This window comes from Thalia democratica, chromosome 3 (assembly GCF_965202585.1).
Source record: "Thalia democratica chromosome 3, ktThaDemo2.hap1.1, whole genome shotgun sequence".
Taxonomy (NCBI): domain Eukaryota; kingdom Metazoa; phylum Chordata; class Thaliacea; order Salpida; family Salpidae; genus Thalia; species Thalia democratica.
Window position 1 is genome coordinate 57,937,838 of NC_139167.1, and position 13,804 is coordinate 57,951,641.

General features: G+C 27.1%; 1 protein-coding gene across 1 annotated transcript; it reads right to left on the reverse strand.

Moving 5' to 3' along the window:
- Window positions 1-367: 367 nt before the first annotated feature.
- Window positions 368-11,153, reverse strand: LOC145831359 (guanine nucleotide-binding protein-like 1). The gene is made up of 8 exons (XM_082938594.1): window positions 10,959-11,153; window positions 9,991-10,655; window positions 8,512-8,597; window positions 7,938-8,037; window positions 5,854-6,032; window positions 4,129-4,258; window positions 2,590-2,763; window positions 368-991 (listed from the first exon to the last, which is right to left on the reverse strand). The coding sequence occupies exons 1-8, from the start codon at window positions 11,147-11,149 to the stop codon at window positions 819-821; spliced, it is 1,698 nt and encodes a 565-aa protein (XP_082794720.1). The 5' UTR covers window positions 11,150-11,153; the 3' UTR covers window positions 368-818.
- Window positions 11,154-13,804: the final 2,651 nt, after the last annotated feature.

Consider the following 13,804-nt stretch of genomic DNA (forward strand, 5'->3'; position numbering starts at 1 on the left):
TTAAACGTTTTTCATTACAAAAAATTAGTTGTCAACAACTGAATAAAAAAAATTGTATAAACTCATCATTATTAAGTAATTTAAAATGATGAAAACTTCTTTAGAAAATTCTCCATGTGAAAATTAAATTAAATTCATACACCTTAGCAAAAAGTTAATGGTAACATTTTTTGTGGAATTATTTTTATGTTTTTTACAGCAACTACAAAAACTATTATGAAAATATTTTATGCAAGTGAGTCAAACAAATTATAAATTAAAACTATTATATTTTCGAAAAGGTAGAACAAGTACTAAAAAATTAAAACAAAAATATATGCTTGCTTTAACACGTATGCTAAGCACAAACATTACCTTTGTTATTAATATTAGCTCTACAACCAAAGTAAAAATAGAGCTTATTTTATCACATGAACACCAATAAAATAACCTAAATAACAGCATTAAACCAGTGGTAGTAAAAATTCAAAGTTCAAAACTGTCGTAGCAAGTTGGAACTCAATTAAATACAAAAAAAATGCAGTCAAAAATAAGCAAGTAAAACTTTTAGTAAACTACCTACTTCTTTTTGCTTTTAAAATTATTCTTTAACATTTTACAATAAGAAAATTTCATGCTAAAAAAAAATAATCAAATTTGAAAAACTACTGTTAGCCAAAAAATCAACAGCAACAAACAACTTTTAGATCGAAATTATTTAATAAAATTACTCACAAAAAATATTAAGTACTAACATAATTTTCTAATATCTTTTTTAAAGATTTTTTTCAAAAAACCAACATCTTAAATGAAACTTTTCAGCAGATAAAAGTCAACGTTCATTCATCCATGTCTCCCAGCAAGTCCCACTTGTTGGTCAACCGGACTTCCTCCTCACCAACGTCGTCCTCCTCCTCAGAAGATGTCAGGTTCAGCTCCTCCTCTTCGTCGGGCGACTCCTGAACTTTCAACTTGAGAAGGTGCTTCGTCACTTCGTGCTCCTCCCATTCGGCTTTAAAATTATTTGTTTTTATTATTATTTTTATTAGTTACTTATTTTTTAGGTTTTCATATATTAATAATTTTTATGAAAAAAAAACTGTTTAGTTCTTTTTTTTTTGTCACTTCATGTTCCTCCCATGTGATTTTGTTAATTTATTATTATTATTAGTAGTAGTAGTTTTATTATTTATTTTCTGTTCGGGTTTGTATTGTTAATTAAACTTTATGCAAACTAACCAAAATATGTTTTAAATAAAACAAATTTTGAAAATACTTGACTTAAAAGTAAATAAATCTACACGCAACTATGTCATCCTATTAACTTATTTATCATTTATGTGTTTATTTTTTTTTTTTTATGTAAAATGTTTCGGCTTTGAAATTAATTACTATTATCATTTATTATTTAGATTTTTTTGGTAATTTTCTTTGTAGCAAATGTTTTTACTAATTGAAAAAATTATCACCTTTGCAGTAACTTATCTTAATTACATAGGTTAACATTGATTAATAATATTTATGCAAAAATATTGCTTTGTATTTATTAGTTTTAACTTTATTTATCTTTTATTGTTTGTCTAATACACCTTCATTAACTTATTTTTATTTATTATTGAGTATTAACTTTTAAGCTAAAACGTTTTTTTTGTTTTATATTTTTGTTATCCATGTTAAAATAATATTTATTGATAAAAAAGTTATTAAATTTACTATCGTTAGTTATTAGTATTGGCTGTTATAATTTTTATTTAAGTGTTTAATGATTTTTTATTTCCATGCAAAATATTTCAACTACTTTTTTACATAAAGCTGCATTTTGAACTTATTTGTTTTGAAAAGTAAAACAGCAAATGAAAAAACTAAATGGAGTATATTTCATTATATGCTACTTGGTACTTGGTATGATTACCAGTATTTTAACAAAAATATATTTAATCAAATGTATAAACAACAGCAAATATTTTTATATTCGTTTTAATTAATTGCTAGACCTTCTTCATAAAATGTATCAGTGTTGCCCTCGTTCGAAGCACAAAAAAGACCTGATAAACTAGTTATGCAAGTTAAGATAGACAAGTTAATGCAAACTAGTGTTTGTTTCTTATCAAAAACTAAAATTTACCATTACAGTAGCCGGGCGGTCTCATTCAAAAACAAAAAAGCCTTCCACGCACATTATCAATACACATATAATTCATTAAATAATAAAAGCAACATTTGTAATAGAAGTACTCATATGGTCTCATTTACAAAGACATACCTTCAATTAATGCATGTTATCATGTAAAATTAATTTAAAGTAACATTTATTATCATAATACCCAGCTGATAACAATCTTCTGTATACATTTTGAGTATATAATTAAATTAAAATAAACAAAACCAACAATTATTATCAAACTAATCAGTCTCTCAATATATATAACCACAATCTTAATATACAATATAATTAATTAAATTAATCAAACCAACATTTTTATCATAGTATACAAGTGGGCTTATATACAAACATTCATTATCACAATAATTAGGAAATCTCATGTTCAAGCATATTTACTACATAAAATACAATCAAATACAAATCAAATAGATTCTATAGATTTTTACCTTTGTTATCATAATACCCAACTGGTCTCATAAACAAACACAGTCTTCCATCAACGCACATGCGCAGTATGTTGTTGGCTCCCCGGTATACATCCGGTCTTCCCGCCTTCGCAGTTTGAAATCCCCGCTTAACCGACCAAGCCTCGCTTATCTGCCACGCCGTCCATTTGTTGTCTGTTTAAATTGTTGAAATTATTTACTCGTTTGATGTTTTTTTTTTGACTTACTACTTGTTTCTTTTATTCATTTAATTATTCATTTATCTACCACCCTGTCCAATTGTCGTCTGTCAGAATGTGTTTATATAGGATGATAATTTTTCTTTATTACTATTGTTGTTTATGATAGCTTTTATTTATTGTTTATTTATTTTTATATTTAAATACTATTAATCTAACACTCCGTCACATTATTGTATAAAAAAAATGTGGGCTACAACATTTTAAAATAGTTTGTTGTTTATAAGATTTTAAATTAAAGAAGCACATATTTTTAATTAAAACTAGTTACACGGTGAACGTATTGTGTAACTGTTTTAAAAATAGTTTAGTTAAAAAAAAATCCTTTATTCATTTTCATTAGAAAAAAGATATTTAATACAATTTTTCTTTAACAAAATTACTAACAAAAATTACATTAAATTAACTCTAATATATATTTTTTCTTTTCGTGTTGATTTGATCATTGAATTATATTCTTAATTTTCATTTTTTAACCAATGTAAATACTTGCAAACTGAAAACTACACTCAAAAGATGGAATGAACTGTGTAACAAAAACTTTAGCAAAAATAACGGCACAACTAAAAATGAGATGGTCATACCACAACTAAAAAGGATTAGGGGTTTATTAAAAGACATTTGAAGTACCCTTTTTTATGTTTTACAGACCAAAATTAAATTAACATAACCATTATTAAAAATATCATGCTAGTCATTTAATACGGTCCTATATGGTATTTATTTTTATCACAGTTTTTTATGTTTATAAGGTGATTAGTAAATTTTAACAATTAAAATTTCATATGATTAAGCCGATACATTTTTTTTCAATTTCCAAACTGCTTAATGAATCTCTTTGTAGACTTAAACAAGAACTTCCCAAAGTGGGCAACTTTTTCAACAGTTTCAATTAAATTTTTAATTTTCAAGAATAACACAGTAGTATAGTTATTTTTGCAGTATACTTGTGTTATTTAATTTCTTTCCATAGCATCCTTTGTTTAACTGACCCTTCATAAAAACATTTATGATAAAAGTAAAACTTACGAAAAGTACGAAAATCTTAAGTAAAAAGCTATAAGACTATGAAAATATTTTTTACAACTATTATCAAACAACAGTAGTAATCATTCTTTATTTTAGTGTTACATTATTCTTGCTTTTTACAAGTTACTTTGCACAATACCTTTTTTTAAACTAAGCTATCTAAGAGTATTTATAATTAAGTTAAAACTAAAAAAAAAGTTTGTAAAAAGACTATTTTTAATATACAAAAACTTCAAACAACATTTGTACTTATTACTATTTTGTTACTCACTCTTAATTTTGTTCTCCAAATATTCATCCGATATTTTGAGCATGTCAATTATAGGAAGTCGTTCAGCCAAGTAGCCCACCGGGGTGTACGGTTCCTGCACTTGCGCTATCGGGTAGATTCCGCTCAGTATCTATGTAAGTACGTATATATTTATAATACAAAAAACAACTAATGCTTGTATTGTTTACTAGAGTTTCAACGTATGAAACGTTTCATCAGAACAATATAAAGCACATAGCAAAAAATTTTAATGAATCAAAAAAACACATTATGACGTTTAAAACTAAAACTTAAAACAACTTATGTACAAGTTAACTTATGTTTTGTTTTGCTTTGTTTTTTCTTATTTATAGTTTTATTTTGTTGCTATTTTTGTTATTGAATAGCGTTTTTTGTTCTTTTTAAACACATAGTTTAGTTGCGAAGACATAGTTGCTGTCTTTCTTTTCTTTTATTTAGTAATAGTTCTTTTTTTGTTTGTCTGATTTCATACTTTTCCAGGCTAAGTATGTATATAGGTAAAATAAGAATTATCTATTTTCAACTAAACTTTATATTTGTAAAATATTATTATCTTAATTCACTTTCATATTATTAACCCAGCTCAGTGTCTGCACATTCTTACTTTGTTAAATATTCAAATAATTGAAACATCTAAACAAGCACTAAATACATTTTTTCCAATACTTTGAAAATACATTCCATTAAACAGTTATACTCTTAAAGTTTTAAGAGATAATACACTCAGTATCTAAATAAAAGTTAGTTGTCACAAACAGTGTTTGTCTCGTAATAGAAATATTTTATTAAACATTAAACATTTTTATCAATGCTTTGTTTGTTATTTTATGTCATAAAACAGTACTTCTTAACTTGTAACTTAAGGAGATAGTGCACAACACTTGTTATTTAGAAAATAGAGTTTCACCGAAAATGGGTCGTCAGTCAAAAGAAATTTCTAAAATGCTTTGAAAATAAATGGAATGTATTAAGAGTAAAATAAGCTTTAACTAAAAGCAAAACGTTATATTAGATATTAACATAAAAATGATAAAAATTAAACAGTTTAGTAATTTAACTTTCTTACAAACTATTACCGTATCAAAAACCACTGTAAGGACAAGAAATTAAACTGTATCCATGGTGTATGAATCGATAACCAAAAAGTTTTTACGTACACCTGGTCCATAGACCAAGACTTTATGAATGTTTTTTTTGTATTTTAATAAATAATATAAAGAGAGCAAAAAACTAAATGAAAGTATGTTATTCAAATAAACTTATAACTATTACTTATACCATTCCATTTATATACCATTTTACAGAACTCTCTGTAAATGATAATCTCTTTGGGTAAAAGCCGGTTTCACAAAAATTGAAAATAACAAATAAACGCAGCACCATAAATTGAAAAATTTTTTGTAACAATATTTTATATATACTGTCTGCAAGCCTAGTAATTAGAATTTTACAACCTCTGCGCAGCTTTTAAATTTAACAGTCATAAAAAAAAGCATTGTTTTGTATCAAAACCTGCAGCTGTTTATTTATGAGCGATGGCTTAATAAAGTCTTATAACTAAATATAAATTTTAACTAATATCGAAAAACCTGCATCTGTTAAAGACGAGGTTAAATAACTGTACAACTAAATACTGATTAAAGTATGTTGGTCAAAAAAAAACAAACAAACATTTTCATCATTGTAAACCATAACAAAGCATACCTGCATTTGTTTATCGATGAGTGACGGGAACACGAGTCCGGGTGAATCGCACAACCTGACCGTCTTGGTGAGAAAGTAGGTCTGGTAGTACTTGGTGTGGCCTGGTGTCACCGATGTGCTCACCACCTTCTTGCCTATTAGCCCGTTCATAATGGACGATTTGCCCACATTAGGGTGGCCTGTTTGAGTGGGTTAGAATTGTTTATTAATAAAAAAAAAAGACAAGCTTTTGCAAATACATTGTACCTTGTTTTTGTAGTTTGTTTATGCACAGTTTAGTTATGGGTTGATAAATTTATTAATTAGTTTTTTAACATATTAAGTACACGAGTGATATCATTTCCATTCACTTGTTTTACAACAGTTTACCTTTGTAGTAACGGGTGGCCTGTGAGCTTGTGGGTTGATGATAAATTAATTGTTTAATAAAATTTTGTGACTAACCAGTTAAATGAACAAATAAAATAATACTTTTCAAATGCACTGTTTCTTTTTTTTACAAAAAAGTTTATTTTTGTATTTTTATTTTAAAATACACTGCTACTGAGTAAACTGTGTGAGTTAACCAACAAATATATTAATAATCATTGATTGAAACAAATAATGTTTGAGTTTAAAAATCTATCAGTAGAATGTCTTAACTGCTTAAAGTTTATTGTCAAACTGTTTTATTTTAGTCTTCATCATTAAATTTAACAAACATTTGGCATGATATGCATACACTTGATTTACACCATACAACAGTTTTGCATAGTAATGTCAAAACAAACATTAATACTAATTTTACTTAATAAAAAATAAAATTTGCCACAAACCAAAACAAAAGTATATACTATGAAACAAGAAAAAGATTGGTATTATACTGATTAATAAGCATTAACTGATATAAAAAAGTAATCAACAGTTTTTACTAAATGATCAAAGTAAAACATGTGTCAAAAACAAAAATTTGTTTTTTTTATTTTGAAGTCTTGTTAATGAAAACTACCAATTAAAAAGTTCTGCTAGCTCTGGTACAACTAGATAAAATGTACATTTAAAGATATTTTTTCAGTTTTTATTTTGTTTATTCTCAATGTGCTAGAGATTTTCAAAGTGTGCACAGTACGTAAATAGTTAGCTGGGCACAAATAAATAATTAGTAGAAAAATAATTTTTAAAAGACCCTTTTCTATCTGAATATGTTTATAAAACAATTTGAAAATTAAAAAAAAATATTACAGCCATAATTTATATTCATTCGATAAATAAAAATTTCATAAGTACATCGGAAGTTAATTTTGTACTAAAAAAAATTATTTATTTTTTAGTTTTTATATGAGCTACCTGACACATTTTACAGAGTAACGAAATTCAAAGTATATTTGGACAAATGAGAACCAAAGAGGGTGAATTTAATAGGTTTTGTATATAAGGTGCAAACTAAAAAAAAACTTTTGTTTTTATCTATCTTCCTACAAATCTTTACAGTTTATATAATTTAATTTTTTGATAGTATAGAAATGAATTATACACTAGAAAATAACTCTTTGTTAGGAGGATTTTATTCAAAGTAATAGTAAAAAAGTACTGTTAAATAAATGAAATAGAAACTTATTTTAAAAAGGCTATTTTTTAATTTTTTTTTCTGTAAAAACTGTCTTCTAGTTCATACTCAAAACTTTCACATAACAGCTTATCTTAATTTCATTAAAAAAAATACCCTAATAAAACGCTATGGCTTTTACATAACAACTAAATATTAATCATTGCTTTGAGCGAAAGCAACACTCTGCAACGTTTGCATAAAACCTCTACTATAGAAAACTCGGTGAGCAACAAAACTTCATATATATTTAAACCTTTTTCAAAATTTTATCAAATTAAATCAATTAACGAAATTAAGTTAAACTTTGTAAAATTAATATATCAATTTTACCACTACAGTGGGGTACTGAAAAAATCAAATGAAAATTATTTATACTTTACCTTATCTTAATTACTATTGATATACAAATAACATTGTTTAAGATTAAATTAAACACTAAGTAATCAACCATTTTAAATTAATTTCATAAATATATAACAGTGTATATCAAACCAACCGAGGAATCCAACGGTGAGAACTCCGTTTTCAAACTTCTGCCTAGTAGTCATATCAAAATCATCTGTTTCTCCGTCCTCGATATTCTTGCCGACATCATCCTGTTTGTGTTCAAATATAAAAGGTTGATAAATTTAATGTGTAACAAAACTCTGTTTATATCAAACTGGTAGCATTTTTGTATTTAATTTATAAAACTTAATGTAATTTAATATAGAACTTTCCGGATATCGAACTGATACCGTTTTTGTATTGAATTACAGCTTTAGACCAACATTATCCTATTTGTGTAGTTATTGAAAACAAATGTAAGGAGTTTATACCAAGACTTATGATACATTAAAACAAAGTCTCATTGAAATAAAACTGATAGCATTTTTGTATCAAGTTTCGTAAACAAATGTACTACAAGTTAAGTACTACAAAACTATATTCAACATTATACTACTTGTTAAAGTATTCAAAACAAATGTAAGCAATTGATAAAAAAAAATATTGTACATCAAAATAAAATATTGAAACTATCAAACTGGTTGCGTTTTTGTATTTACTTTAACACACAACAAAACACTAACATCAACATCTTCCTCGTCGACATCCACGTTGTTGAACAGGTTCTTCATGTCCTTTGATATTTTGTCTTTCCACGACGTCAGGTCAACTTGAAAATGTTGTATGTATGAACTAACGAGTTGCGTTTTTATGTTGATAATGTTTGGATTTTAATAAAGTAAAATGATAAAAAATATGTTATTTTTTGCTTTGTAAAAACTGTAACTGGCTTTTATCATAAAACTACAAAAATCAAAACATTGATGACCATTTTATAAATTTATAGAATTGTGTTATAAAGTTCAACAACATAAGATCTAAAGTATGTAAACCTGAGCATTTTAAAACTTATTTTAAAAAACTAATGAGTTAAGGTCATAAACAAAAGATCTACTTAAGAGCGCAGTGGGCTGGCAAGTGGCTGTGACTTTTTAATTGACTAAAAAAGGCTAATAATTCAAAAAATGACAAATATTTACATTAGCAGCAATTAAAAATAAGTTGCTGCCACCGGTAAAAAACAACTTTTTTCATCAAGTTACTCTTATTTAGTATATTTTTAGGCATTTTTAACAGGTTACGACTTTCTTTTAAGCCTTTTTGTGATTTCAAAGTACTTAAAAGGTTTATATGTGATAAGTTTAATAGGTTACTTTATGATATTAGAACTGATATTGAAAATGGGACTAATTTGTTAAAATGTATCCCCATCTTTCTCGAGTTTCAAGCAAACATTTTAAGACTTTCTCAGTTTAAGTTTTTAATCTTTTTAACAAAGTATCAGTTGAAATTCTATTATTTATTAAAAACTTCAAGTTAAAAGTATATTTATGATATAAACTTGGTGTAAACCTTTTTTATCATTTTTATAATTCCCTTGGAGAAACCATTTCAAATCATGTAAGGGACATTTACTAAAAAAATGGAGTCCATAGTTTTTAAACTTAGTACTCACAGGCTAGGTGGTAAATTTTTATTGCCATAGTCTGTTTATTGTTGTTTAAATTTCATGAATTAAAAAAAGTAACTTTTAGCTGGGCAAAAAATCTAGTACAGAACGTGTTACCCCTTCAACAGTCTTTATTTATGCATGCATATAATAGTATTAGTATATTATAAGAGTTACATTGTCAAAGCGTTATTATCATTTTCTTGAACTTTAAATGATTAAGCATAAATTTTCAATAAAAGATTAACTTATAAGGGAGCAATGTTTTGTTCACATCTCTACGAAAAACTGTTTAGCTCATATTACTACATCCTCTATTTAATTACCTTTTTTAAATTTCAACCTGCATTAGCATTTGATAGTTAAGTTTAGTTGTTAGAATATATCAAACTGCAAGTGACTACCAATGTATGTGCCACTTTTACTCTTTTTACATTTCTAAACTTTATTTTTCCCTATCAAAAATCTGTATACAATGGAATTAAAACACATTAGTTGATTTTATACTTTCAAGCCAATGTCAATTTCCATACAAAATCATTTTTAAGCAAACCTTCATTTCCAACTATTTCTTTGCAGCAAGCGAACAGCTCCTTGGGACCAATGTACGTCTGGTAGATCCTCTTCTTCATCTGCCTCTTCTTCATCTTCGTCCCAAAGTCAATCTGCCTCACCTGGTTTGGAAAGGCAGTGAAGTAAACAATATGCAGCTTTGGGAACAACTCTTTAAAGTACTCGGACCAGGCGGCCACCACGCTGGCCGGCACCAGATCAATTTTGTTCAAGATGAGGATCAGGGGCTTTTTCAGGTCCACGGTGACATGCTGGTACAGGGCCGGTGAAAAGTGAAGCACTGGGTGCCTGACGTCGGTCACCATGACAACCACATCACTTCTCTCAAGCACCCTCCACGCCTGCCGCCAAGTCTCCAGGTTGTGCTCAAAATAACTCAGGTTGTCCTCACCAAAATCCTGGTGGATATTTTTCAAATACTGGTTGAAGTACTTTAACTCATTTTGCTCCAACTTCTGCTTACTCCACTCGTACTCCCACTGTGGTCTCTTTGGCATCTCGAGGACGTTTTGGTCAGGTGGGTAAATGTCGTCTATTGAGACTTCCAGCTCCTTCTCTGTTTTCATGCTGAGCACTTCTTTTTGGGACTTGGCCTTCCTGGCTTCAACTTCCTCCCTGCTTTCCTTGAGGAAGTTTAATTTGTACCTGCAAATAACAATATTAAAATCATAGGTCAAAAATTCTTGGCTATAAAGAAATAATTTTCAAATAGCTTCTTAAAAACAGAGACCCATTAACAAATATAAGCAAAACATATTTGGTAAAATTATATTATTTTGTACAAGAGTAAAGTAAACAAAAAAGAGTTATTTACTAGCACCTAAAAACATAACTTCAATTTAAAAATATTGCAATTTAAAGTTTCAAATACAAGTTATGACAGATTATTTTGTACCTGTTAGGGTAATAAAGAGTAAAATTAAAAAACTAAGAAAGTTCAATTTGTACCTGCCAGGGTTGGCCTCGCCCTTATGGTATGCCCTTTCATTTGGGTCATTTATTTTTTTGGATCTGATGTTGCAATGGTGACCTTGTTGATTCCTTTCGTTTGATTCCAATTTTGCTTGTTTTTTGATTCTTTTCTGTTTCAGTTGTGCTTTCTTTTGTCTGACGCTGAAAGGTTTTTTTCGATTATTCATTTTTTTTAAATCTGTAAAACATTAAATGTTTTCTATTGTGATTTGATGGAAAAAATACATTGAAACTAAGCACAAAAAGTTAAACACTTCTGCATTATTAAGTAGAACAACCTTTTTGTAGAAAAGTTTATAAGGTATAATACAGAAAGCTTTTCTAAATTTATAAACCACTTGAATTTTTTAATATTCTAAAAGATTTATGAAGTTATAAGGCTATATGGTAATAGATTTTAATAATAAAGTTTAATCATTAAATAAACATACATTTTAAACAGGTTTTGTCTGTATTTCAAAAAAAAAAAAGTTGTCAACTAAATTTTATTATATAAACTTACCAATAAAAACACCTTTTTTTTTGAAATTTGTTCTTATTTTATAGAGTTTTTACTAAGCTACAAGTTGCTTTTTCCAGATTTCATAAATTCAAAATAATTTTTGAGATATAGCCAGTCAAAGTTGGAGGCAACAACAGGTTCCTTATAGGATGCGTAAACTAAAATGGCAATTCTAGTATATAAAAACGGTAACAAACACAACCCTTTAAATAATAGGCCAATAACCCTAACCAGAACGTTTTCCTGAATTTTTGAAAACATTATTTCTCAAAAAGTATTTAATCACCTTTTTGACTTTAATTTGTTAACACCAAAAAAATTTGGCTTTGTTTCCTACTAATCATTAGGAATTCAACTATTGACATGTTTACGTGCTTGGTTAATTTACTTGAACAATGAATCAGTCACAGTGATCAATACTGACATCAAAAAACTTTTGACTCTGTGTCACACTATAGGTTATCAAAAATTCTGACTCAATATGGTTTTGATGATAACTTAGGGAATTGGTTAAATAAGTTTTTAAATAATAGGTCACAAAAAGTACTCATTAATAACACATTAGCAAACCCTCTGAAAATTCACAGTGGAGTACCACAAAATGGATTCATTGGTCCTCTTCTTTTTTTAATTTACACCAATGATATCATTTTAAAAACTTACATTCAAAGCGAAATTAGTCTATTTGCAGATGACGCAAAAGTATCTAGCAAGTCAGAAACTTCTTTACAAACATCAATACTGATACAAATAATATTAGATTATATTCACAAATGGCTAAAAACAAAAAAACTTGATTTAAATCAGAAAAAATATCAAGTTCTAACCATCATAAAAAATAAACCCTTCCCTATTAACCTTTAAATTAATAAAATTAAAATACAAGCAATATTTTTTTTATAGACTTAGATATATGAAAATTCTAAAATGGAACAAACATGTAAAGTATTTATATAAGACTGCTCAAAATTCATCTTATCAAATACTTAAAAGTTTTAAAACTAGTTCTGCTAGTATTCTTACTAAATTATTTAAAATCTACGTTTGCCCTAAACTCGAATACAACACCCCAATATGGTCCCCTTAATTAAAAAAAGATATCATTAGAATTGAGTCTGTGCAGAGAAATTTTACCCGTTTTGTTTGTAATAGATGCAACATTTTAAATACCATTTCAATACAGATAGATTGGTAAAGCTCGAATTGGATTCTCTAGAATAAAGAAGATGGCAGTTTGACTTTGATTAAAAAATTCTTTATCCTTACAATTAATAATTAATTTACCAATTTTTAAAATGTTATCAAGTCAAACTGCCATCTTCTATATTCTAGAGACTTCAATTTTTGGTTTTTTCTTAGACCAATTATAGTTTGAGGGAAATGATAAAAAAGTAAAATGTAAATATAATTTTAATAACATTCTGTGGCAAAATTATTTTTTCGGCAGAACAACAAATATGTCGAAAGTAGATTTGAATAATATAAATACCAGTAAAATACAGTGATTATCAATTAAAAAATCATTATAATGATGGTTTGAAGTATTTTTATCTACTTGTTTTAAAGTATTAGTATCACTAAGAATAATTTTTCTTCCTTACGCCTTCCCCCTGCAGAATTATAAATTGTTATATATAATTTTTGTAAATGTGTAACCTTCTATGGTCAATACATAAGTTTATATATAAAAATGTATTTTGTTTTGTTTTTTGTGCATACCAAGTTATATTTGATCATACAGGACTAGTTGTTTGTTCTTTTTTTTTTCTATGTTATGTTTAGTTTTATAATTTTCATTGAATGTAATTTGTTTGTTTCTCTTTTTGTGTGTAATGTTGAAGTGGCTCAGGTTTTAATGCCAGAATCCATCTTTGCACAATAAACTCCAATAATATTAATAATAATTATACTTGAATTTAAATTCATCATAGAAACTCCAAACATGGAAGAAAATTGAAAAAAAGTCTTGACTTACTCCTTGAAATTATTCAAGTATTGAACTGTTAGTGCTTTTATTTCAAACTCTTTAACTATAATATTGTTATACTCATAGCAAAGTATAAAGAACTATAAATTAAAAACCTACTTTTTAGTAAAAAGTGGTCCAGCAAAAGGCAAAAAAAAAGAAAAACCCTGATAATCTAATGTTTTTTTAAGATTTTTTATTTTTACCTTGTGTTTTTTGTTCTTGGGTGTTATGTTTTTTTTTGTAAAACTGCAATTATATATTCAGTGAAATTACAAGCCTTTTTACAAGCCTAATTACAATTTGTGAATCATGCACAAAATTTTGAATTGAAAAAGCTTTTGTTTTTCTTAT